Raw genomic sequence first — 26,213 nt, forward strand, 5'->3', positions numbered from 1 at the left:
AAGATTCACAGGTCAGATGAGACGGTACGAAATACTAGGTACACCAAGCGATTCAATGATGAGATGGCCAATTGGCGGGGCAATCACGGGACATGATTTACCCGAGATTTTTTATCTTATCGATCTAATCAATTTATTGATACATAGGGTTTTTGTCTTTTTGTCAGCAACTTTTAATTCTAAATGCTACTATTGGTTCTTCCTTGTTTTCACCAAAGAGAAGTTCAACTGAGGCTCATTTCTCGAAATATCTAAAATATCTGATCCTTCAAACTAATTCTCAAAATCTTCATATTTCTTCCCACTATCCATGACTAGTCGTCATTTCTTCTCTGCGCTAAATGGCGATCATTGGCGAAGCCACCCGTGAACATCAAAGCACATTCGATTTCTCCAGAATATTCGGTCGATCAATTGCCCCTGAAATTGAGAGCTGATCACTAACCTGCTATGTATAATCTTCGATATGAATTTGACACTTGACATCGGGATCACTCGTTGCAGCCCGATAGATTTACTCAGGGCTAGATGCAGGGGCTAAGCATTGGCGGGTACAGTACCGGATATGTGATACAACCGTTACAGCGACCTGCGAGCTGCGGCTGTTTCACTGCTTCAAAATTTCATGCGCGACACGTTTAGAGTCGTACCTACCGTCGTACATACTTACGTGGAAAATCCCGTCGTCGCAATATCGAAACATATTGTCATATCGCCTTCGGACGGCTGACGGTTGACGTCTACACTGCAGCAAGCTTTGTGGCGTATGCTTGACATACCTGACATACTTGACATACCCCCAACATACGTTATGACGGCATGAAAAACGCATGTCGTGATATTATCTTTTTTTCAGCTGAACGCCACCTGAGTGGCTAGGCTTTCAGATATACCGGATCTCTCTCGATCTGGACCCTGTTGGCCGTTCCCGTTCTCAGGTCCGGACCATGCACCAGATGATCGACAGGTTATCAGGCACAGTCCCCAATATGTCGCATGCTCGGTCAAGTTTACCGGAAAAGGCCAGAAATACGGCAATTCTAAGGCTTGATTGGGAAAGCTTGTTAACGACATGTACGGAATCAGCCGCCACAGGCATACGGCACGTGTCACGCGTGAACGCGTATCGGGAACCATTATCTGGTTCGAGAACGACCTAAGAATAGTTATTCAGCCCTGTCAATGCTCTCATTTCCTTAAACCCCAACTTTTGATAGCGTCCTCATTCGCATGAATTTCGCTTGAAGCCGTATTTCTAGAAGCAGATCACATTATGCGGCGATCGATCAAATCTGGCAGTCCGGCTATATTTAGCTACATTTAGATATCGTCACGAGGCGACGCAATCGTCAATTCACTGCAAGGAAATAACATCATTAGAAAGCGAAGGAGAGCAACTTGGCCTGTGCACCTGTCCATTCGCAAATACAACCGGACTGGAAAAACTCTGGCAACCATGATTATTGATGACAATATCCTCACAAATCAACTAGTTCGATGCGCCTAATCCTCCTTCGGCAAGTTGGGACTGTATGGCTCCGTTGATTGGGTAGATCTCCGTGGGGGAGCAACCTAGCATTCTTCGGGACTTCGGGAGGTTGAGTCCCTAACCCGATTCCACGTAGATCATGGGAAATTCCGCCGCGACCTACATACTGTACATGTACTGGTATAATGCTACTAATAAGCGTACATACGGTACACCTAGGTTAGGGTTCTTAACCTGAAAAGTAGTGCATATGACAATGCATGCGTGAGTCGCATGGAAAGCCGAAAAAAAGGGGTCTATTACTTTTCAATCGGCCGAGCCTTGCGTGGCAATGAGAAGGGGATGCGGATAAGCGAAGGCTGCTGCTGACGACGACCAATTAATATCGATTTTTCAAGGAGAGTAGCCCGGCATGCCTGTCACTTTCTCACATAGCCGCTTCTAATTGCCTCCTGCAAATGCAGATGCAAGTGCTCACTCACTCAGGTCGCTCGCTTCCACTCTTTCGCAAAATTATTGCGACTCCTTCCAACCAACCTGATGGTGAGAACTGGGAACACACAAGAGCTCCCCTAGTAGATCTTTCGGCGCATGCAGGACCTGACCGCTATTCCTTTAACTAATAATGCCTAGGACCATCGACATGTAAACAAGGCAAATCCTGCAGGGGCTAACTTGCGTACTAATGAGAAACGAGGAAACGCAAGAGACAATAAGGAGATGTTCAGGTACCTGACGCTTGATGCTTGGGTTCGGGTTCGTCGTTACCTTTTTGTTAGGCGCTAGAAAAGATCCCGAGGTGTTTGCCGGTTGGCTATTCCGTCGCATGTATGTATTATGTACGGTATGTATGGTATGTACGCCCCTGGTCTTGCTGATAGGCAGGTTGACATATACCCACTTATATTGCAGTTACTACCTACTGTACATATCCAGACGCATTGACGGCCACACATCACATCGCGTCGAGCTCTGTGTATGTAGGTATGTGGCATGTATGCTGTAGGTAGGTCGGTATGCACGCACCTTGCAGCCCTATTCTCCCAGGAACGCATACCTACCTACTCATCAATATACCATTTCCTATTTACCATGGTACACTGAGGTAACTTACTATTCTCTTGATTACAGACCCGGCGGCTATCGAATCGCCACGGCATCATTTTACTTAAGGACTGGTAGTCTTACTTGTATGGGAAGGCTGGTTTTGACATCTGATGCGCTTGGTGCTCCTTCAGACGTTTCATCCTATATTACGTCTCTTAATGTCGCTGATTTCAACGTACCGTGTGCCATGTTACCAAGTACCTGCATCGTTTCCTCTGATGAGGTGGCGTCTCCTCTAACTAACGGGTTACATCCTATGCCGATTCTTCGACGGCGCCTATTGTGAAATTGACAGCAGGTGGAAAGGTGGAAAAGGCTCTTAATAACAGACGATTAGCTTTGGGATTATACAGCACTTGGCACATATCGAGACTAGTCTGCGCACTGGCGTCGACTACGAACGCGGACTACGAGTGTGGGCTACGAGTCCGAAGGATTGATCATTGTCCAGAACATTACATAATTCTAAATTATTAAGCTCTTCATTCTCTAGCTTCCTGCCATGACTCTCTGTAGAATGGGTTCCCAATCTTCCTAGAGTCTTGGTCTGCTGCGCTAATGTACCTAGGTAAGCTAGATACGTACAAGACTGGAACCGAGCTATCGATGATACGGTACATGTGTTAAAGCGCGGTATTAACCCGCACCAAGACGAGCTTGCATCCTACGAACCAAACCCAGCGATCGACCTTCAAGTAGATTGACTAGCCACCCTAATATATTCGTACGAGCGTTCCATTCCACATTTACAGACTAGACATAACTTTATTGATCCATATGTCAATTGCGTATATGGCTTCGGATACCGAAGAAGTGTTCCCTAGATACAAAGTACCACATATGTTACTGTTTGTCGGTATCTACCTAGGTAGGAGGTAGGTATTAGACATAATGTCACTAAATGTTTAGAAATTCACCGAGATCATTATCATCAATTATAAACTATCGATATTAATTGCTAAGAAAAAAAAGGGGCATTAAAGTTTCTCATCAAGTCTTGTGACGGTTACACAGATTATCTAAAAGGTAGAATCACATCAATACCAAGGTCGGTGTCTGCTGCATAGCATAATCCCTAGTACCTAGTACCTAGCATGGAATCTAGTACAGGTACGATACGTAATCTGTAAGCCAGTTCCAGTTTGGGGTCCAGCAGCAGGAACCACGCGAAAGGCAAGGAAGTCACCTACAAGGTAAGGAAGCACAGAGCCACAGGCACACCTCCCAGACCTGGGCCAGGCAAGGCAAGTGCAAGACTGGGAGGCATGGCGCTGATGGGCAGGGAGCAGGTAGGGAGGGTACGCTGTAGGGGGGCCCCCAAAAGACCCCCCCTCCTCTCCTTCTTCGGTCCCTCTCGAACTCCATAGTACACAATTAGTACAATGCAATACTTACAGGCATATTGCCCCCATTCTTTTTTGGGTTGGCGCTTTCGACTGGACTCATGGCATACAGCATGGTTCTCCCCTCATCTACCTGAATACCGGGTCCTTCCCTGCGAAGAGCAAAAAGGCCCATTTCCAGCCCGCCGCTCTGCGCTGCTTGGAAGTTGATGTCTCCGTCCCGCCTTCCCTCCAAGTACAGATCAGACCAGTACAGCGGTACGGCAGGTTCCTTAACCTTAACGAAACCTTTTTACTTTATTTTCTGCAGTTGCAGTTGCGCATACGTACATATTACATATATGTTATATATGTTATATATGTTATACCTGATGTTGTCAAACCTGCAGCGCGCTTCTAAACACTTTTAACCTCTTTCTTCTTTCTTACTTACTTAATCAATCGCCTAACTTGCGATCAACTACGCCCACGCTCACGCTTACGCCCAAAGCGCAATAGCCGAAGGTCGACGGGCGCCGACGAAGTCAATTACAATCCGTAGTCGAGTTTGAGATCGATGTTCAATTATTAACTTGGAGGATCACAGTTGGATCCGGCGATCGAGGGTCCCCGAACCCAGCGAGAGACGAAGTAGTCAGTCATGTCGAATAACGATCAATCCGTTCGGAGGCTGCTGCCTCAGAGCTCCAACTCGTCTTTAAACTCATTCTCATTTGCGCCGCAAACTTACCAACCACCGAGGGAGACTCAGAAAAGTGCGATCCATGAAATTGTCCTATAATCGATTATAACCGGTTGTTCTAACCTATTCGTTTCGTAGATTATGTATTCGTGGACGAACATAACCGACATAAACGGTTGAAGGGTATGGATATCAGAATGCTAAGAAAAAAAACATTATAACCGAACGATCGTAACTAACTGGATTACCCGTTGTTAGTGATGAGAGCATGTGAAGGTTGTAGGAGGAGAAAAATCAAATGCGATGCTGCAACAACAAATACTTGGCCATGTTCGGCCTGTATCCGGCTAAAGCTCCATTGCGTGAGGCCCAATGGTCAGTATGAAGGGTCACCGACAGATTCTTACGAAACTTCACAATCCGAGTACGAAATCGCGTCTGGCCAAAGTAGTTTTAGACAAATGTCTATTCCACAGCAGCAAGCGCAATCTTCCATGATGGGCGCTCAGCAGAAGTCTGTCATGTATCCGACACCTGGTCCTTATCCTGACCACCAAGCCGTTTATCCTCCTATGCCATATGGCGAACCGCCACCACCGCCAAATCAACTTCAGTATGCGGGTATGGCTTCTCAAGTGGGCGTTTTGGATCAATCCTATGCTTCTGCCAGCGTATTCCCGACCCCACCAATGCACCAGCATTCTGCACATTCCGAATCGTCCCCGGAATCTTATCACCAAGATTCATACGGGCAGGGTGACCTTGCAGATATTCTAGGAGCGCTTAAAGTTGATGATGCAGGAACAGGTTGGTTTTGTCTTTTATTTTCTGTGATTTTTGTCGCTAACTGCTTTAAGCTCCATACTTGAACAACAAGATGTCCCTTGCGGGGCAAGATGAAGAGCCAGCTGTCGAGGATGTAGATGATTTTAAGAGCATGCTGCCTCCTATGCCTTCGGGACCTGGTCTCAAGATACGCATTCCTCCGGAACTAATGCCAGATGACGCGACTATCATGCATTATTTTGATCTCTATTTCACTAACGTACACCCATATGTTCCGGTTCTGAATAAAACTCAACTGTACCAGCAGTGGCATACGAATCGAGAATCGATTTCCCCTTTGCTGTTGGAAGCAATTTTCGCTGTGGCCGGTCGTCTCGCTGATGAGCCAGCCCAAGGACAGCAATGGATCGCCCTCGCTTCGAGTAAGGACCCAAGACGATAATCAATCCGCAAATTTAACTAATTCAACGTAGAACATGCCGATTCTTTTATGGATGTACCGCGCTTGAGCACCCTCCAGGCTCTACTGATTATTCTAAAAGCAAGAGAAGCTTCGCCAAAGCGCGGTTATTACTACAGATCTTGGATGTCGATTGTACATTGTGTCGCCATGGCTAAAGATTTGGGACTCGATGAACATTTTGACGATCACAAAGCTGGAAGATCATGTGGATCCACACCAGCTGAGTGCATTACGAAGAGCCGTATATGGCAAACCATCTTCGTGTGCGAGACTATGATAGCTGCACCTCAAGGTAAGGCCACTCGGTTTTCTGGCCGTTTGTTTATTGTGGTTCTAAACGTGATTTAGGGCGACAAGACACCTCTGTAGACCCGGATTCTGTTGACTTCAACGTTCCAAGACTTGTGCCTGATTGCGAGGAAACCGAATATCATGCTAGTCGAAATTTTGCGTATCTTTCTCGCATCGCTCGCAACCTCAACAAGGTAAATTCCGTGTACGCGAAGATCAAGAGGAAGAAGGACTGGGGTATCGATCCCGAATTAGTGCAGCTCAACCCGACCATAACGGGCTGGTTAGGTGATATACCGGCTGATCTACGTCTCACGTTTCCACAGGATGGGTCACCGCCGTGGCTCCCATCACACTTTATCGGGAATATGCATTCATACTATTATTTGAGTATCATTATCCTCCACCGACCCCAGCTATCCTTCCTGGAGCCGATGGCCCCCGACGGACAGTGGAAATCGCACATGTGCCTTTGTTACTCGTCTGCGAAGGCTCTGTGTCGTCTTCAGGAATCGATGCTGCAGTCGTTCGGTTTAAGCGGGCTCCAGTGCATGCAACGAGGCATTAGTTTCACGATCTATGCCATTCTTTGCTGCATCGTACTCCATATTGTGCGTTACTACCGGGTTTCTTATTTTATCAAGGGTAATAGGTACAAACCGAGGACTAACAACAGATTGTATAGGTTGCGTTGACTTCTCCTGATCCAGAACTTAACAATGATGCGCGAGACTACTTCACAAGGCATATGAGAATTCTAGAAAAGACGATGCACTCGTGGCCATTGCCAGAGATGATTAAACAAATTGACGCCGTACGAGAGGCCTTCTCGGCTGACACTAGGAAACCATTCGTTTTGAAGCCGAGCTTTCCCTACGGAAGCCCGCATCCCAGCAACCATTCGAGCCCGCCGACGGCGAACACGTTTAAGCCGCCTATGCTCCAGACAAGCTCGATGGATCCTATGGACCCACACGCTGGTCAGCAAGTTAGTTATGCCAACCATCCCATCACACCCATCTCTGCCAGTTCGGCGGACAACAAGAGTGACTCTCCTTCTGCACAGTCGCTCTCCCTGATGACTCCCGGCCAGAGTTCGCAGGCCTCGGCCCTTGCGGGTGGGATGTCATTGGGAGACCATTCCGCATGGAATCCGTCGCGTCTATTTGAGTGAGTACCTAATTTTTTGGATGCCTTATAAAATTTGACAACTTGCGTTCCTCGTTGCTAACGATTGAGTAGTCAATGGAACACGACTTTCGGTACGCCTCAACTCCAATCTCAGCCAACTTCGGTGGCTCCACATTCCAGTTCTCTAAGTGTTGGTTCATCTTCAGGTGCCCCCGAAATCTCGCCTTCTCAGGATATCCAACTCGGAGGCGGTTCACTGCCGGCCGTAACGCAATCCTTGCCGCATCAACAGTACACAGCTCCTCCGATGCAAGCATTTGTCACGCCAGCTATGTGGCAAGAATCGGTTGCTAGCGTCTACGAGGGTGGCCTCAAGCGACGTTGGGATTACGACAGCGGCACTTCGATCTCTGAGCCAGTCAAGCGCCGCTAAGCTAGCTAATGCCGAACTGACGAGCATCCACCCAGATACCACCTTCTCTCTTGGTAACGATTACGATCGAGGGATCTCAGAACAACTAGCGATCAGGTGAAAGAGAAGGTTTGACGACAAATCCACGGCAAGCGTCAACCACATCCCCACGCATTTCTTACTCATCTACAATCTGCTATATATAGATTTTTATCTGTTTTAACCATGACATGTACAACAGGGGGTTAAGAACTGAAATGGCAGGGTCGGATACGACGGAGACGATAAGGGTAGCAGAAAAACGTATCATTTGCCAGGGAAGAGATCTCGCCATGACGTGTGAAGAGACTGATGAAGTGTTTATACAAAACGTCTTGGTACGCGTATGATTGGGGTTCTAGGCCAGGGGTAAAGATCGGGCGTTGGCCGATCTATGGCAAATTAGTTTTCTGTCGGGAAGAGAAAAAAACGGCAGTTCTCCAAAAACTTGGCAGGCGTTTCGAGGTAGCATCTGGGACGCGCGCGACCCACGAGGCAAAAGATAAGGCTTATTGTTGTTTTGCTTTTGGGAGTTGCCTTTTTGTACAATACGATCTGCATGGCGATGGGTGTGGGTGGTTTCTGGAATTTTACTAATTATCTAGTACACATGATACCACGGGACTTCATGTCGGGAGAAGGGCTGACTTTAAAGGGGTGGGGAGGGAACGTGGGAGCAATATACAAGTATACCTTAGGTTAGGTACATAGCGGGATGGATTTACAATGGGATAAAAAATGGGGGAGCCCTTACTTATCTGCTCTTGATGGACATGATGAATTCTTACGTTTGCGTGTTTGGGAAGCTGGAAGTTATTTCCTACGTAACTATGCGTAGTGTTGATGCCGTGAACTTGGAAGATCGGCGTGGGTTTGAAGGGTTCATGGTTCCTGTGGATGCGATATTCCGGGTTATATAGGTAGATACGGCTCGCTGTCGACTCGGCCGATATACGACATACGACGCCGAGTTACGGTATTTCGCTACTTGATATACGATATACGACACAGAATACGGTATCTTCTTCTGGCTACTTAGTAACTCCAAATACCCAACAGAAAACCTGCTAAGTTCATGAAGCTTAAGTCATCTCACGTATCGGTAGACAAAATAGATTGTATTACAAACCGGATATAAATTGCCGCCACCCATCGCTATACTTAGATATCCACACGTACTTAGGTAGGTATTTGGCCCTATAGCTAATGTGGTTATATCGTAAACGGATGGATGTAATACTATTAGATCTAGATTTAGTAATATGATAATACCTACTAGGCTTACTTACTGACCTCCCTAGTAGCTATCCAGCTACCCATGGGCACTAGGTACCTAGGTAAGCTGATTCTGGGCTATATGTGCCGGATCTTTAAAAACCAGCCAATCTGTCTTGGGCAGGTAGTGTGGCGTAAGATAGATGAAGTAGCAGGATGTACATATTTGCGTTCTTTCGAACTACCTTTGCCTGCCGGGGATCTTTAGTCGATGGTACCGTGACAGGGCTATCTGGGTATATACTGGAGACATGGTAGATGGTGGGTTAAAGAGTTCCTGGTACGAACGAGTTTAGGAGGTAGGTACATACTCATACTCAACCAAATACATACATACTCAGGTAAACGATGGGACGGGTATCTATCTATCTGTCTATCTAGATGATGGATGTGTGTAAGGGATGGGTTAGATTGTGCGAGTTGCGTGACGTGCATACCCATCATCATCTCTTCCCTCCCCCCATCGACGTCGACGTACCCGGTGCCACACTTCCACATCCACCCCACGATGGCTTCTAGAAGCAGTCGCGAGCTTCCAAACTCGCACGTGTCGTCTGCTCATGGTGTCCATCCACACACCCACCACGTTCGCCTTACAACCTACCTATCTGACGTTAGGTATGTATGTATAGGTATGTGTATGTATGTATGTCGTTACCATAGGAGGGAGAGAGAGAAGGAGAGGGAGTAAGTCCAATCCTTCGGGGCAAGTCGTGCTACATAGACCATACGCACGTACGGCGACCCGACAGCCCAGAGCCGACACTTTGCGGTGTTTTCCAGCGCATCGCGATTACCGTCGGCGCCGCCACCGTCTGACGGCAAAATACATTGTATACCAGCCTATACCTATTGTATCCCCTACCAACTAACTAACCTAGCACCTACATACATACGCACATATTTGACACATGCAAAAAACCATGCGCGTGCCTCGGTATGTACGCATCTTACATACATACATACATACCTGGCAATTGTGATTGATTTTGATTACCTTAAGTAGGTACATTACACAAGCCGTGGGAGAAATGGTATGTTAATGGTGCGGCTACTTACATGTAGGTAATAATATGTATGTATGTATTACCCTACACGCCCTGACCAACCTACCTAACCTGACATATTTACCTAGCACCAAAGGTATGGATAGGTACCTAGGTATATTGTCATAGCTGGACTTGGGTAGGTCGACGATGTAGTGTAACATCCCCATCCTTCCCGTCTGGACCAAAGGACTATGCATAATCTCCAGGACTTGGATTGCGGATTGGGTGGGTGATTGGTGGGTTCAGTTCCACCGGCGTCTCGATTGGCTTGTTGCAAGGTTCGGTTGGTAGTGTTTTTGGTGTTGGTTACAAAATAAAATAAAGCCTACCGGTAGGTACTTCTAGGTCCTAGGGAAAGCTGGTTTGGTATTCTGTTTTTTTTCTTGGTAGTATGTATGGGATGGGGGATGGGGGATTAGTAGTAGCAGGCAATTAGGGTTAGGTTAGGGGGTCGAAATCGATGGAATGGGATCTGTACATGAGGTAGGCTACCTGGGGTATACGCTAACAGACCCCCTAACTACCAGTCCAGGGTACACAGGGCCAGCATCTTAGCAGGTATACGAAGCAAGGCTATTGGTTGGCTGGGATGTTTATAGGTAACGGGCTAAAGGCTTACTTCCCAAAGGATCGGGGTTGGTAATTGGTCCGTTCACCTGATCTAAAAAGATCAAATAGATAAAAAAAAAAGAGAGAAGGGAATAGAGTGTATAGTAGGACAGTAGGTACTATGTAAAGAGGGAGAAAAAAAGGAGATGAGAAGAGATGAAGAAGGCGAAGAAAAACGACTGATCCGGATCCCGAAGCCGACCGAATCTCATCTCACTCCCCATGCATTCACCTATCGTCCGCCATCCAGCCAGCATTCTTCAGCCCTTCGTACAACACACAAGAAATACCAAGACCGAGAAGAAGAAAAAACCACCGCCAAAATCAACGCCCCTTCGCACGAAACCGCCATCCGAATCTCGCCATCTCATTACCTTACCTACGTAACTACCTAGTAGCAGCTAAAAATTTCAATTATCCGTCGCCACAAGTAACTTCCCACGTTTGCCATGTAACAGACAAGTATCTCACGTAGAAGCCGTTGTATCCGTGACCATCCACAGTTTCGCCGGACCGATTAGTAGTTTACCTAATGTGTGTACCTACATCCATACATACCCACGATAGGTACGGGGGGCACTTTTGAAATAATAATAAGTAATCAAATAAACTATTACATATAACGTATACGAAATAAGCTGTTATACGCCTGCCTACCTGCACTGTAGGTACCTACCTCTCCCACCACAGCAGCAGCCAAACGGGCAAAAACCGGGGGGCGTATCGGGAGATGAACTAGCCCACACCTCGCGGTCCGAAGTAGCAACGCCTCGTTTTTAGTCTCTGTCCACATACCGACCTACATATGTGAGTTAGCTAGTTAGTTAGTTAGTACCTGGCAGCAAAACCCACCCACGGTGGAGGACATGGGTACCTACCTATACATACCGTGGACATCCACAGTTTATGTAATCGCCGAAGACCAAAACCAGGTACCCTACCTACTACTAGGTATACATGCCTACCTAAATCCAAGCCAAACCTCCAGCCCGCGAGGGTATGTAGGATAGATTTGACCGGGCCGTTCCAGTCCCCCGCCAGGACAGGGAAAGACGGAAGGAATGTGATGGATGAATGGATCTGATGTTGGAAGATCACATCGCGATACCGGTACTTTCCCACCATCTGCCTTGATTTCGCGAGGCGCTAGGCAGTTAGGATGGATGTACGGGTGTATGGATGCTTGGATAGGTACATACCTAGGTAAAGACTTACCATACATACTGGAACTTAATTCGACTTCATGTGAAGATTACGAGGATGCTGTCGATCTAGCTTAGGTAGCTTAGCTAGTAGCTAACAGGTGTTAGGAGTTAGGTAGGCGGTTCAATGCATTAAACACCATAGCCTTGTAATAACACCACACTAATCACACACATAGCAGCATCAAAATACTTTAACTCATTTCAATTCAACTACATAACCCGACCGAGACCACCACCGCATAAACAGCAGCAGCCTGACCGCGAAACCAGCGAATTGCAAACAAACAGACTCAACACAGCCGTGCGCCGAAAGCGCACGGCCACCAACACGAACGCCGGATAGACTCTGCCGAGTCCATGATGTAAGGAACAAGTCCATGGCCCCTTAACAACCCGAGTTGGTTTCAAAGCAAAAACAACGAACGACACCTCCGCACCGTAGGGAGTGTTTTTAGGTTGGATAATTATTACCCTTGACCGGAACCCCTAAAACGCCTCCAATGTGAATCCGTGGTGAATCTTGATCAACGCAAACATAACACCGAAAAATGCTAACCCCTCCTTTCAATTCCATTCTCCCTTATCAATTAATCGTTTCATCCTAATTCCAAGCTTTTGAGAGGGGGCTCGCGACCTTGGGCGCGAACTGGAGGCTCTTGCGTCGAGCCGCCATGAGGCGCATCAGGATACCCTGATCCTTCTCGCGCTTCAATACGCCCTCGCCTAGATCTGCGTAGCTCTTCGGAGGGCAGGTGCGCATTAATAGCTCCTTCTCCGGAGAGAAATCGCCGTAGCTGTCGTCTATGGCAGAGGAGTCAGGTGTGACGTCCATCGCGAACTGTCTGACGGCCTCTGGGGCAGGCGTCTTGGGCACTGGGGTGAGCATACTAATCTCCCTATCCCAGTCGTGGTCGCAAGGCGCATCCTCGTCCTCGTCGTGGTCCGAGGGGGTGTGCATCCAGACTGTGCTGTCTCTGCGGCTGATGTGGTTGTTCGGTACCGTCTGACACTCACGGGCTGATCCGCCAGTTTGCTTCATCGGAGTGACCAGTGTGCCGTTGAAATTGGCGAGTGCCTTAGGTTCCATGCTCTTGCGACGGTTGTGTCCTCCGCGGGGGACCAGCGAAGTGTCGACGTAGTATGGAGACTCGTCAAGCCACTCGTTCTCGCGCTCGCAACTAGATAGAATGTTAGTATTGTAATCGTAGTATTGTCAGCAATGATCAACTTACTCTAAGACCCAGCCTACACCGACACATTGCACAACACCGTTGGTCTCTCGCACCTTCTCCAGTGTTCGCTTGCCTCCATCCTTGTAGACAACATGTGTGATTCCCACCTTGGATGATCCATCGGGACCAGTAGGGCTGGTAGGATTCCAGGGCCAGCTCTTGACACATCGAGCACCCATCTGTTGGAGGAGCTCGACGAAGACAGCACTAGCGTCTGCGCCGTCGCTCGTGTGTACATCCACGAAGACAACTGCACCTCGGAGTAGCGCCATGTTAAGATCGCGGCGAGGAGTGCGGGCAGGAGTGCCCATGGAGGACCAGATGTCAGTCTTTGTAGGAGTGACCGGAGGGTATTGAACTTCGTCATCTTCACCATCGATCTCCATCTTAGAGGAATCTTTGGTAGGAGAGTACGAAATGACGGTCGCATTTCTAAAGAGACCACCCGGACGGTCGGTAGGAGGAAGCTTTGACACGCTGGCACTGCGCTTCTTGACAATTCTAGGAGTAGAATCGTCTGCTGGCTTCAGCGGCACCTTCGAAACGGTGTGGAAAGCCTTAGGTGCAGATGGTCGGCTCGGAGTCACTGGTTCGAGACGGCGCGCATTCGATCCAAAAAGAGCAGGATCAATGGGAACTGCATTTTCGTCTCCATACTCCTGGCTAGCTTCCGAGACAGCATCTTCTTCGATAAGAGACATCTCGTTTGCCTCATGAGCGAGTTGGACATCTTCATCAGAAATAGGAATGTTATCGAACTCTGGTTCCGTGTCCCCGTACATCGCCTCAATCTCGGCTTCGAGGGCCGCCTCGATAGCGGCTTGGTTCTCCATCTCCGCGCGGATTCTCATCTCTTCGTCGAAGAATCCCTTAGACGGTGTAGACCCAGTCGTCGAGGGATCGCTGTCCTTAAGCAACGAATATCCCTCGTCCTTAAGATCGGGTGAAGACGTCTGTTGAGAACTGCTCTGCTTCGATGGGCTCGATGCTTTCCAACTGCCCAGTTGGCTGGCAAGAGGGGTAAAACCGAGCTTGGACCCCTTAGAAACAGATCGAATAGCACGGCTTGCCGCCTTAGCTGCACTAGATGGCATTGTAGGTCGGAAGGTCTTGAAAGTGCTAGGAGTAGGAGTTGCTGGGATGGCGCTTAGAGTAAAAGTTGTGTCATCCTGGTACTTGGTAACCGCCTTTTCGCTAGGTGCAAGTTCATCCTCCGAATCGGACACCTCGTGATCCATTAGGTCCTTAGCTCGTAGTCCAAACGCTGAACTGGGAGCTGGCTTTGTAGCTTGCTCAGGTGCCGATGGAGGTGTAGCTGATGCTAAGCTGGGTACCTCTTCTTGCTTCGTCTCATCTTCGTCAATCTCCATCGCATCAGCATCAGACTCATTTACAGCTACGTCGACTACGGGCTCCTGTGCTTCGACTGGGCTGATGGGAGCAGATTCAGGTCGAGTCGTCTCTGCGATCTTGGCAGGAAGAGGGTTCTTACGAAGGGCTGGGTCCGCGTGTCTTGGGAGGACGGCTGACAGACGGCCTGGGAAAGTGAGCACTGATGGAGATTCAGGTTGGGCGTGCTCGTCCTCGGGTTCTTCATCTTCTTCATTCGTTGAGAGTTCATCCTCAGTATCCATCGCCTCCGGCTGCTCGGTAGGTTGCTGCACCTCTTTGGCCGGTACCTTCTCTTGGACGGGAGACATCTTCGGCGCAAACAATTTATCGGGGCTATTGTCGAACATGGGCACGGGGTGTCCCTGTAACTTAAAAGGTGACATGGGGCGCTTTGCCGGCGATTGCAAGAGTGATATTTTGATTGGAGAATGATTAATGCCAGTAGACTCGTGTGACGGGGGTTGAAGTGATTTAATGGGCAACTGAGGTCGCTTGGCAGGAGATTGCAGAATTGAAGGCTTGGATGGGGCCTGGGTAGCCTGCTGATCGGTATTGGTGGAGAAGAGTAATGATGGAATTGCCTCTACTTTTCTAGCAGGAGACTTCATCGTATCCTTAAACGGAGATGAAGGTGGTCTACGGGCTGGGCTGCCGAACACTGATGTAGTTGTCGGCTCTTGAGCGTCCTTAAGGTCGTCCTCCTCATCCTTAGGCGGCTGAAGTTCATGCTTCTTAGCCATGCTGGGCGGCTTTACGGGGCTCTTCATCAGGGGTTTGAGTGGAGTCTTCTCTAATGTTGCAAGTTCGTCATCTGAGTCTGCGTCTCGTGATAATGGGAGATTCTCCGCATCCTTCTTAGGGCTCAGAGGAGATTTTTCTCGCTTCTCACTGGCCGTTGCTGTTCTTGCACTAGCTCTGGTAGCTCTCGTGCTGGCAGCGGGCTTGCGAACAGGCTTTGCGCGCATGCCCGTGGCAGGTTCGGTAGTCTTGCTTCTAGTCTTAGGAGGTGCAGGAGGTAGCATGTTCTCCTTCTCTGGTTCTTGGAATGTCACTGTCTTCTTAGTAACTCCTCCGATTCTAGATGCAGGTCTAGAGACGGCGGACTTTAGACCCGGAGTGGGTTCAGTGGACACGGCATTAGTGATAGTACCCGCTGATGCCTTGGTGCTTGCTGTAGCACGGGTGCGCGTAGTCTTTCTGACTGGTTTAGTTGTTGCCGGCTTGGCTGCTGGCTCTCCATCACTTTCATCGTCAGTAGTCGTGGTTGTAGTTGTCTTGCGCGTTCGCGTGCTTGCGCGTGTAGTCTTAGGTGGGTCTGGCTTAGAAGCAGTCGTAGTCGCAGCTGTAGCTGGTCTCTTTGCTCTGCTACGTGAAGCTTTAGTAGAAGCGGTGGATGTACCTTCGACCGAAGGCTCCGGCTTAGGTGCAGACTCCGGTTCAGACTGAGTCTCTGTGATCTTCTTCGGCCGTCCTCGTGTTCGTGCAGGCTTGTTCATGGCGTTCTGCTGTTGAACTTGTAGATTATTGTCCTCGTCTTCAGTATCGTCATCTCTTGCCTTTCGCTTAGTAGCAGTGCGCGTCGTAGTTGTGGTTACAGGTCTTGTGGTGGTCGTAGACTTTGTGGATGTAGCGGAGGTAGTGGATGGTGCAGGAGTAGAGGTAGAGGAAGATGTAGAGTTAGACGTAGATGCAGCTTTTGCTTTGGTCGAGGTTGTGGCCGCAGTAGCTTTTCCTGCATTGGCATTGGCTTTGACGGCATCTTTAGCAGCATCCTTCGCGGCTGCTCTGGCACGCGTCATACGCTTCGGGGGACTTGCGCCTTCCATCGTGCATCAATCGGAGAAAATCGTGCAACTCGTGCAAATGCGGGATCGTAATCGTAAAAGAGTAGATAATAAAAGGGTACTAGGTAATCGAGCAATTGAATAAAAGAAATGACCTACTCGGATACTTGAAGTAACTCTTCAATAGCCAAATTGGTCGCGTCTTGACCGAACTTGTTTATGTTGAAGTTTCGTTCAAATGTGTTTGTGACGTTGAGATGATTAACATGTGAGTTAAGGTCAAGGCAAGGCAAGGCAGGTGTAAAGGTCACCGCGATTTTAGTTTTCCTTGTTTATATTTATCCTGGTCCTAGCTCTTTCCGCAATCGTGAATTGTGGATAGAAGACCCACCCGTTGGCCCACCGACAGATTAATAGGTACCTGAGTACTTAATGGATTATGTCATTGGGAAAAGGTTGAGAATTAAAATTTTCGCCCAATTAGATACTTTCTTTGCCTTACAACCAAACGATATTTCCCCAGTTTTGTCACCGTGTTTACACTGTAACGATGTACTGTACATGAGGGTTGGCATTGGATTCCATTCCAAATTCTATAGTAATGATCACGAACCTTATGCGAAAGTGTCGAAAGTAACATATTGAACGTTATTATATATGTTAAAATAGCCTTAAACTTTATGTATCTAGTACCATTCCATTGTACTCCCTTTCTTTTCTAACCTTCCTAAGTCCTACCTACTTTGCCTTTACTCTATCTTCTACCTACTATGCCTCTATGGTTCTAAGTATTTGCTCTTATATTTCCTGATGTCTCGCCTCCTCTATATTCTAAATACTACACAATGTTTCCACTATACGTACTATGATTAATATTTAAACCTACACTTGGTCATATGACCCCTTCTTTATCTAGTCTGCTACCTGGCATTCGGTACTTACTTCTTCTCTAGATCTTCCATATATCCCTACACTATGCCTAGTTCTCGCAAGTGGTGCATGATGTGGTGTTACGTACGTGATAGCCATAGCCGCTGGCTAGCTATCGTATCTCGAGCTCCCTTGCTTCGAGAGTTGCTGGTCATTAGGGGTTTGGAGATATTAGGGTAGCAAACTTTTGCTAAAAAAAAAAAAAAAAAGCCTATGAAAAAATGGATTTCGGTGAAGGGCTTGTCCGCCGTATTTATGGCATGGCGACACTAAAGCCACGAAGTTGCTGGCTTCCTTATTTGTGTCTCGTCGATTATGGTTCATTGATAGGTATCGACAGAAAGAGCGAATTCCAGTGCAGTAGTAAAGCATCGCCGACTTGGTAATGGACTCATATTGTTACGTTCCCTTCGGTACCGAGCCTGAGTGCCATCAATTCCGAATCCTTACTTTACTCCCCGGTTCGAGAGGGCAGCCATTGGAATGCATTCTAAAGCATGGGGATATAGGCAACTCGCCTCCTTATGAAGCAATCTCCTATGTTTGGGGTGATACCCGCGACAAAGTCAATATTATATGTAACGGCAAGCCATTAATCATTAGCGCTAATCTCGATGCGGTCCTTCGTCACTTCCGTTTCCCGTCGGACAAGAGGACACTATGGGTAGACGCAGTATGTATTAACCAGAATGACGATGAGGAGCGGGGAAGACAAGTCGGTCGTATGAAAGACATATACTCAAAAGCTATGGAGGTCCTCATATGGCTGGGCGAAGAAGGGGAGGATAGCGACGCAGGTATCACGGTGGCCTCAGATATCGCTCAAGCCTGCCGTCAGTATATCTCAGGCGGCGGTTCGCTCGAAACGATAAGCTTCAATGAGTCGCCTGTACAGAGACTTTTTGGGAGATTCAGAGATAAATCCGAGTTCACACGATTGGAAGCATTTGCTAAAATCATTAAAAGGTTGTGGTTTACTCGAGTTTGGGTTGTCCAGGAGCTTGCGTTGGCGACCAAGGCGACCGTATTCTGTGGGAATTCATCTATCAGCTGGACTGACCTTATGAATGCCATCACAGCTCAGGATTATCTTAACTTATGGCTTGCCGACCATGAACGTAACGCCTATGTCTTTATCCTGGAAAGGGCTCGCCAGGAATGGAACGCTGGCGTGAGACGAAGCCTTCTTAGTATTTTGTTCCGTTACCGAATACTTGACGCCACGGATCCCCGAGATAAAATTTTCGGGTTGAATGCGTTGATTAAAAACGAGCTTCCCGGGGGTCAGGCTCTGCAACCAAATTATAATGTCGACGCCACCGAACTGTACATCGCCGTGGCCAAAGAGATCTTGAAGCAATCATCAGATCTTAACTTGCTATCCGTTCCTCGGCGACTTTCAGGCGATGGTCCCGGTCCTAAGAATCTGCCTTCGTGGGTACCTGACTGGACTAACACTCGACTTACCGCACCTTTGGGTCTGGCAAATTATTCGGACATCAACGAGCTTGCTTTTTCTGCTAGCGGATCTTCAACGCCCCAAATCGAATTTGGTGGCGTCGACTCTAGTTCCCTCGGAGTACAAGGCTGCTGCGTCGATCGCATTGCTGCCGTTGGGACAGTCTTGAGATTGGAAGATCTCCCGCGGACTGACTACCACGGAACTCGTATTCCGAAATGCGCCTTCGTCCTAGATGATTGGTCTCGTGTGGCTAAGCTGCGCGACCAAAATTTCTACTTCACCGGCCCAGAACCATATCTAACCGGTGAACCTATGCGCGATGCATTCGTCCAGACGCTAGTGACAGAATCGACGAATGAAAGTATCGAAACACTACGCCAACAACTGGACATCCTAGAGAGAAACGCCGCAATAGCTAAGTGGCTTAACTTCCTACCTAAGCGTCTCCCGAGCTGGCTGACGGACAAAGCTGTCTACCTAGCCCACGCTATACTATTCTGTCGTCGGAATGACCAGATGACCTTGGATTTTAGGATACACCTTTCGTCCTTAGCAGATCGCCGAGGGTTCAGGACCGACAAAGGATATATCGGCCTAGGATCTGCCTTAGCGGAAGTTGGCGATAAGATCGTGGTAGTCAAGGGAGCAAAGTTACCTCTCATATTGAGAGCAGCGGGCTCGCAATGGACGGTACAAGGCGACTGCTTCGTGAAAGGGATAATGCAAGGTGAGGCCTATCACGAAGAGGAAACTTCTCAGATGTGGATTGTCTGAAGCTTTTCGCCTCCCCGGCTACCCAGACATCTTGGATCTTCTACAGCAGATGTTAGAAGAACTTGGTACTTTTTGGATTATATATTGGTTAGAAAAGGGCTATCACTAGCATGTAAAATCTCACTGTTTACTTACTACTTAAGATATTGGGTTATTTTGGACAGAAAGCAGATCTTCCAATCATGCACGAATTATTGGTCCCCACCATCGTCAAGTTCCGGATCTTCGCTGCTTAACCTACTTTGACAGATCTTGGTAACCTTGGAACTTTAACAGCAACCACACCTTTCGAGTTACCCATGACGTTAAATCTCGATTCATCGAGCATTTCCTGTCTCATCGTCACCTTCACTTGCAGGCCTTGCGCGGTTGACGATACGAGGGTTAAATCGTTAAATGAAGGCAGATTGGCATGATCTTACCTCTTGAAACGCACGCCAAGATTGCACCCTAACGAAGCGTCTTTGCGTAACTCACTACGATAATAGCGGCATAGCGGCCTGAGTCCGCCCTGATTTTGCCCCTCGAAATCCTTCTGCTAGGCCCTTAAAAACCTTGGAATTGATTAACACATTTACAGCACGGCATTCATATTCAGAATTAATAGGTATCTATCAGATCCTTCTTCAATTGTTCCCCCCTCAGATAAATCCTACTGCGACGTCAATTATGATATCCCCACGAACCCGGCAATTGTTCTTACAAAGGAGGAATCGAAACTCTTTTATCACATCTGCCGGGAATCACGAACTATTGCACACCTGCTGTAATATCCAGTCTCCAGTTCGTCAGGGGAAGATCTCGAACCCCTACCCAGGTAGCTTCAAACACCCCCTTTGTCAGGACGCCGTCTCAACCCCTGCCACCATTCAGACCCTGGCCCCGGCCACCTTTCCCGAGCGGGATGTTTGAGCCTCTCCATTGCAACGTAAAAATTTAAACTCGCTTCTAAGCTTCTCGGCCACCCTTGCAATATCTCACTATCACAGCTTATCGCGAACCTCGAGAATGGGTTAGCCGTCGCTGTCAAGCTTCAGCCCGCATCAGCCTGCATAAAATTTGCCGGGACGCCTACCGCATACGTGCTGTGTAAGAGAGGCAAAGCCTGGGACTGGACTGGAGTCGGGACCCCGGTCGAAACGAGCTTCAGAAATTCTTTTTCGCTGCCTAGATGGACTTTCTTCGATCTAGGTACCGCGTGGTATGGCACGACGTCTAGCCCGTTGCAGTGTAGTCTACCGCTTTATTCGTAGCTTGTCTTCCCCCTTCCCGCCCAAATCTCGAGCCCTCCCCTTCGACCTGGTGTTGTGTTTCCCCCTTCTCGATGGCCTCAACTCTTTCTAAGCGCCACTTGACGTTCCCGTGATGCGTGTTTGCTTGTTTCGAGACTTCGCCGTCGACGTTCCCTCTTTTCGTTCTCTCTGAAAGTCGCATGCGCGCCTAATCCTATTACCATTATCTGATGTTTCTTCGGACCCGGTCCGGTATAATTCTCTCTCCTTAACATTTCATAATATCTCGAAGCTTAAGCAAGCGAAAATTATTCTTTTTTATTTTCGCCACGCTCTCATTTCGATTCTCCTAGGGTTGATCCCGCGTAGTTAGAAACGGCTGGTCTGTTCACTTCGATCTTTACATCGCTCGCAGTATTATTCTCCGGACCAGACACCTTCGCCGAGTGCGTCGCGGAAAGGGAGCCAGAGTTCCGTGTATAATTTTCACGTCCTAAGGATGAGGGCACACCCGACGTTCTTGTTATGCGTGCTGAGCTCATTGTCGCTCGTTCAGGTATGCACTGCCCACCTGCTTATACTCCACCGTTGTACAATGATGGTAGCGAGACGATCAATGGATACTAACCTACACATAGGCCGGCACGTATCACTACTATGACCAACCCGTGAAGAGAGGGTTGTTGGACCAGCTGCTCGGCGGTCTGGGTGTTGGCGGTGGCGACAACAACGGCAATGGACAAGCGAAGAAGGGCAAAGGACAAAATGGTGCCGTCACCATCACCGAGACACTAAAGCAGACGATCACTGTGGGAGCCGGAGCGCTCGCTGGAGTTAATGGCACGGCGGCGGCAGCTACGAAGACCGTAACTGTGACCAAGACCGAGAAAGTTGCCGGCGCTGCTGCTGGCACTAATGCACGGTAAGTGCTCATTCTCTTGAAACTGACTCCTATGATTACAGAAGTACCTTTCGGTCTAGAAAGTCCACTAATCATCTCAACAGAGCCCAGCTATCCTTCGTAACCACGACCGTCAAAGGGACAGGCAAGGCGGCAACCGTAACGATGACAGCCCTCGCCTCGACCGTGACTCAGGTCTCGACGATCATGCAAGTGTCTACCGTAACCATGATCCAGATGATTGCCTGCGGTACGACCGCCGCCGCCGTCCCTGCCTCTCAGGCCTCACTTGTCGCGTCCAGCGCCGCCGCTGTTGCCTCCTCTAAAGCAGCTGCCGCCTCGTCAGCTGCCCAGGTAGCAACTTCCGCCGCACAGGTAGCGACCTCATCTGCCGCTGTGGCAAGTACGAGCGCCGCAGCCAAGGCTTCTTCTTCATCAGCAGTAGTAGTCGCCCCTAGTTCATCCGTCGCCGCGACTTCCTCCGTTGCCGCAACCTCCGCTGCTGCTTCATCCGCTGCCACATCCGCCGCTACATCCGCCGCTACATCTGCTGCCGCCGTCGTATCCTCTTCAACCAGCAGCACCACCGCAGCCGCAGCAACCACAAGCGCTGCATCTTCGCTCCAACTCCCCGAAGTCGCCTCCACGTCCACCTCCGCGACCCAAGCCGCCGCCATCACCACGCCCCTCGCAGCGCAGTCCTCGCTCTCGTTACCGGTCGAAACACCGCCCGTAGCCAACAACGCCGGAGGCGCACCCGCACCCGCGATTACCGCCGCGACTACGTTTTCCGGAGCGAACGCAGGACCCTCGATTGATTTGAGCGGAATCCCATTGACGAATGTCCTGACTCTTGGACTTCTCGGTTAAGCGCCCGAGCATAATCTAGGGGTAATTTGAAAACAGGATGTGTAAGGAGGCTAGGACTGTGCGAGTATAGGCCCGGCGAGGCGGAGCGGTATAGACAGGAGATTGGGAAGAGAGGAAATACCCCGTGTTGATCGATAGTCGAAGTCCCCGGACTTTGGTTTTCGAGCTGTAAAATTAATGATTCACCCCCCTTACCAACACTTCATCACGCAAATCTGTTATATTCCTTTCTTCCCACACTTTCCCCCATGACCTTTTTTTTTCTCTTTCGGAAACTCATACATATATATACATTTGTAGTAGGTGTCGTGATTCTAGTAGCCCGGTTCTTGGTTGTTATTTAGCTGGAGGAATTTTTCTAGGGGACGAGGATACCGAACCGCGGTTTTACGCTTAACACGGAACGCTGCCAGGAGCATTGCAATATAAACCCAAATGGAATGTACATAGCCTTCTTTTCGCTTCTCGAAAAAATCTCGACGGAAAATAAACCGAGTAAGAAAATAATTGAGTCGAGGCTGGCCTTGATTAACTTGGGAATTCGTGCTTGTCGTTGTTGTATATGAGTGAGTGAGTGAACGAGAGACTGGGTAAATGATCGGCCCAGGGATAAGCAGAAGTGAGAAAATTCTATTTTTATGAGGGTATCTTCAGATGACCAGCCTTTTTGTACCAAACGCCATCACCGCATGCAAATCTCACCCAGGGCAACCAATGCCCCCTTCTGTCATCATCGTGCCCTATGCTCCTTTCCCCTCAACCTCTTTCTTCCTCAACGCAGCTTTAAGCTTCTTAGCCTGTCTCTTACTAACAGGCTGATCTCCTCCCTCCCCTCCACCACTTCCCTCTCCATTCTTCCTCTTATTATCCTTCCCATCCCTCTGCTTCCCTATCCCCCTCTCCTCTCCCCCATCCCCCCTCTCCGCAACCGCAACAATATCCACCACCCCCCTAAACCCACTACGTTTAATCCCCTCATTAACCACCACCCCCCTCGGATTCTCCCTCAACGCCTCCCCTCCCCTCTCCGTCGACAACCCCCACACCGCCAGCAAATTCACCACATCAGCCGGTGCCCTCAACCCCATCGCCCCGACCGCCTCACTACTCACAACCAACCCCCTCCCCCGCGTCGCTCGCACCAACTGCGCCACATTGCCTATGAAATTCGCTCTCGCCCTCGCATCGGCCCCGGATGCCAGCGCGCGCGAATAGCAGATCTCGAAGCGTAAGCCGCGGTTCACGGCTGCCATGCATGGTTTCGGGCGAAGGTAGAAGGGGAGCCGGGTTGTGAGGTCCAGCGATATGATGCTGATGTCGGTCGCGCTGACGGTCAGACACGCTGCTTGGAACGCTTTTTCGGTCTGTGGCCGCAGCGCGAGGATGTCGTAGAGTTGCGCTGCTTTGGGGAGTTGGGGGTTTTGGGAGGGGTCGGAGAGGGTTATTGTTAGGCGACGGAGGACGGTTGGGATGCGCTGGGTGCGGGATTCGGTGGTGCTGGAGGAGTTTGTGTTTGTGGGCGAGAATTTGGGGAGTGGGTTGGTGAGGTGCGAGGGGAGAGGTGCGTCGAGGGTGTGGTTTAGGGCGACGACGTTGTACCCGAGTTGCGAACTGAATCGGAGGGTGCGCTCGAGGTCGGAGGCGCTGGTTGTGGTCGACCAGGCGATGTTGAGGTCGTAGAGCATTTTGTTTGGGGTTGGGGCTCTGACGAGCTTTTGATTCGGATATTTTAGCTGACGAACATGTTATGAATTAGAGAGGATGTTGAGTTCGTTGGTGATTTATGAGATAAAGTTGTAGGATTGTAAATTTTATGTCATTGTAACTTCTGTAACTTTTTCTGGGGAATGCCTCTGATAAGATTGGGCAGGTGCAACCCAGATGTCGTATTTAGTGGAGCTTGTAGGTACCAGGTACACTAAGCGTCAGCCGATGAGCCGCTATCGATAGTGCCGAGATGCTGTAACTGCAACTTTTCCAGTACGTCATTGGTTGAAATGGTGCGCCGAGCTGTGAGAGCTGGAATAAATGTCTTAGCTGTCTTGGCCACGTTCAACACAGCCCCGGTCGACGCGAATCTCGGATAGACAAGTGAAACTACTTTAACTAACGACGGCGTGGACAAAGCCTTAATTTAATTTACACACGTTTCTCTCTTATTTTGCGACTCGGTTTCTACCTAATACCATCAACATTAACATATTCGCGATTATCACGACCTCTCATCACGATCATTCTATTACGGATTTATCATCGTGAGCGCAAACACTTCCTTATTTGACCGCATCTATCCGCGCAGTCAACGATACCAATCATTGTCGCATAAGTCGAATCTAACTCGAATCACTCATAATGTGTTTAATATTCACCTGTGGTGAACATACCTTCCGCAAGGAAGTTGAAGGTTATGAGGGCATCACATGTCAATGTCATAACTGCGGAAACTGGGCCGGACATGTCATCAAGAGCAATCCCTGGTTCACCTTCTGTTTTGTTGTAAGTTTTATCTCACACATCGGAAATTGCTAGGAGTTCAGATACTAACGCGAAGCAGCCCGTTGTTCCTCTTTCCATTCATGGTTACCACGATGTTATCTGCAACATCTGCCACTTTGCGCAACCGTTAGAGAACCGACAAGATGTCCAAGCCATGAAACGTGGTGTTGAAGGAGGAGGCAATATACCGATGCAGAACCAACCGCCGCCGCCACAACAACAAGGCGGTCCACCGCAAGGATGGGGACAAGCACCACCTCAAGGCCAAGCGCCTATGAGATATGGATAGTAGGCAATGGAAGAGCCTGACGATTCTCACTCATTCAAATAATGGAATTTCTATGTTGGGTGATTCGTGGGCTACAAGAAGACGCGTTTATCGCATTCATCACGTCGCATCAGAATTGGAGTTCAACGGATTTTGTGTGCTATTATGATATCCTACTCGAGGCGTTTTGACATGATTGGTGGATGAGACGACGAATTCGCTTTCGCATATCAGAGCTTCAATGTTGTTTTATGAGCTGTACAATGTACATTGATTTGCTTTACTTGTACGATTCTGTTGGGAATTGCCGAGAAGCAATGTTATAATTCTTTTATTAACTCCAATCCTGATTCCCTGACGTGATAGTATCTCTCAAGACTACATATGAATAACGATATTTTGAACTCAACTCCTAGACTCATTATGCTCGCGTCATCCTACCTAAGAGTGCCAAACCCCTACGAGCGATTTTTGAAATGGGAAACCGCTCTTATCACCGGAGCCTTTTGATGGGTGAATCACCTCGACGTTGTTATTTACTAGGTAAGTATCTCCAGCTGCTTCTAAAAGGTAGGTAGGTATGTGTATTATGAGAAACTTGGATTTATCCCACAGAGGATAGTGAGGCGGATAAGTGTAAGTTCGTGAGTCCTATGACTGAAGAACCAGGATTAAGAACCATATGCCAGCTCATCTCACCCCAAGTCACGACACTCACGGCAGACATGTAGAATATCAACCTCATTTCCGCCTCTTCGTCGAGATTGAATCACCGTCATTCATCAATACGATGAACCACAACTGCAAACATAGGCATCTCAAGACCATAATTCTTTCTATATAAACCAACCGCTCCCACCCCAAAGTTCCTCTCATTTCCTCACCAGCCCACAACAGCCAATCCTCCAGTATTCTCATAATCAACCATCAACTAGCACTTCACCAATACCTTGACAACACCACAACGCGAAAACCAACCAAACCAACAACT

The 26,213-nt window shown here is 48.6% G+C and overlaps 6 protein-coding genes across 6 annotated transcripts; 4 read left to right on the forward strand and 2 right to left on the reverse strand.

The window, feature by feature from the left end:
* Positions 1-4,579: 4,579 nt before the first annotated feature.
* GGS22DRAFT_192145 (fungal-specific transcription factor domain-containing protein) lies at positions 4,580-7,725 on the forward strand (the record flags this gene model as incomplete). Its single annotated transcript, XM_047965219.1, has 8 exons — positions 4,580-4,694; positions 4,760-4,804; positions 4,880-5,428; positions 5,479-5,829; positions 5,881-6,162; positions 6,219-6,772; positions 6,847-7,331; positions 7,404-7,725. The coding sequence occupies 8 exons, from the start codon at positions 4,580-4,582 to the stop codon at positions 7,723-7,725; spliced, it is 2,703 nt and encodes a 900-aa protein (XP_047815345.1).
* A 4,646-nt stretch (positions 7,726-12,371) lies between these two features.
* On the reverse strand, positions 12,372-16,558 carry GGS22DRAFT_59103 (uncharacterized protein). The gene is made up of 2 exons (XM_047967486.1): positions 13,114-16,558; positions 12,372-13,059 (listed from the first exon to the last, which is right to left on the reverse strand). Exons 1-2 carry the CDS (start codon positions 16,329-16,331, stop codon positions 12,483-12,485), a joined length of 3,795 nt encoding a protein of 1,264 aa, XP_047815346.1. The 5' UTR covers positions 16,332-16,558; the 3' UTR covers positions 12,372-12,482.
* Positions 16,559-17,269: 711 nt separating this feature from the next.
* Positions 17,270-19,724, forward strand: GGS22DRAFT_59107 (HET-domain-containing protein). Its single transcript, XM_047967487.1, has one exon. It carries the CDS (start codon positions 17,605-17,607, stop codon positions 19,453-19,455), a length of 1,851 nt encoding a protein of 616 aa, XP_047815347.1. The 5' UTR covers positions 17,270-17,604; the 3' UTR covers positions 19,456-19,724.
* Positions 19,725-21,038: 1,314 nt separating this feature from the next.
* GGS22DRAFT_59110 (uncharacterized protein) lies at positions 21,039-22,637 on the forward strand. Its single transcript, XM_047967488.1, has 3 exons — positions 21,039-21,243; positions 21,326-21,609; positions 21,693-22,637. The coding sequence occupies exons 1-3, from the start codon at positions 21,187-21,189 to the stop codon at positions 22,456-22,458; spliced, it is 1,107 nt and encodes a 368-aa protein (XP_047815348.1). The 5' UTR covers positions 21,039-21,186; the 3' UTR covers positions 22,459-22,637.
* Positions 22,638-23,030: 393 nt separating this feature from the next.
* On the reverse strand, positions 23,031-24,262 carry GGS22DRAFT_196454 (PHP domain-like protein). The gene has a single exon (XM_047965826.1). The coding sequence runs from the start codon at positions 24,141-24,143 to the stop codon at positions 23,199-23,201; it is 945 nt and encodes a 314-aa protein (XP_047815349.1). The 5' UTR covers positions 24,144-24,262; the 3' UTR covers positions 23,031-23,198.
* Positions 24,263-24,523: 261 nt separating this feature from the next.
* GGS22DRAFT_172380 (uncharacterized protein) lies at positions 24,524-25,616 on the forward strand. The gene is made up of 2 exons (XM_047962741.1): positions 24,524-24,954; positions 25,013-25,616. Exons 1-2 carry the CDS (start codon positions 24,811-24,813, stop codon positions 25,241-25,243), a joined length of 375 nt encoding a protein of 124 aa, XP_047815350.1. The 5' UTR covers positions 24,524-24,810; the 3' UTR covers positions 25,244-25,616.
* The last annotated feature ends 597 nt before the right edge of the window (positions 25,617-26,213 follow it).

The sequence above is a fragment of the Annulohypoxylon maeteangense genome (genome assembly GCF_022496945.1).
Source record: "Annulohypoxylon maeteangense strain CBS 123835 unplaced genomic scaffold GGS22scaffold_19, whole genome shotgun sequence".
Taxonomy (NCBI): Eukaryota; Fungi; Ascomycota; class Sordariomycetes; order Xylariales; family Hypoxylaceae; genus Annulohypoxylon; species Annulohypoxylon maeteangense.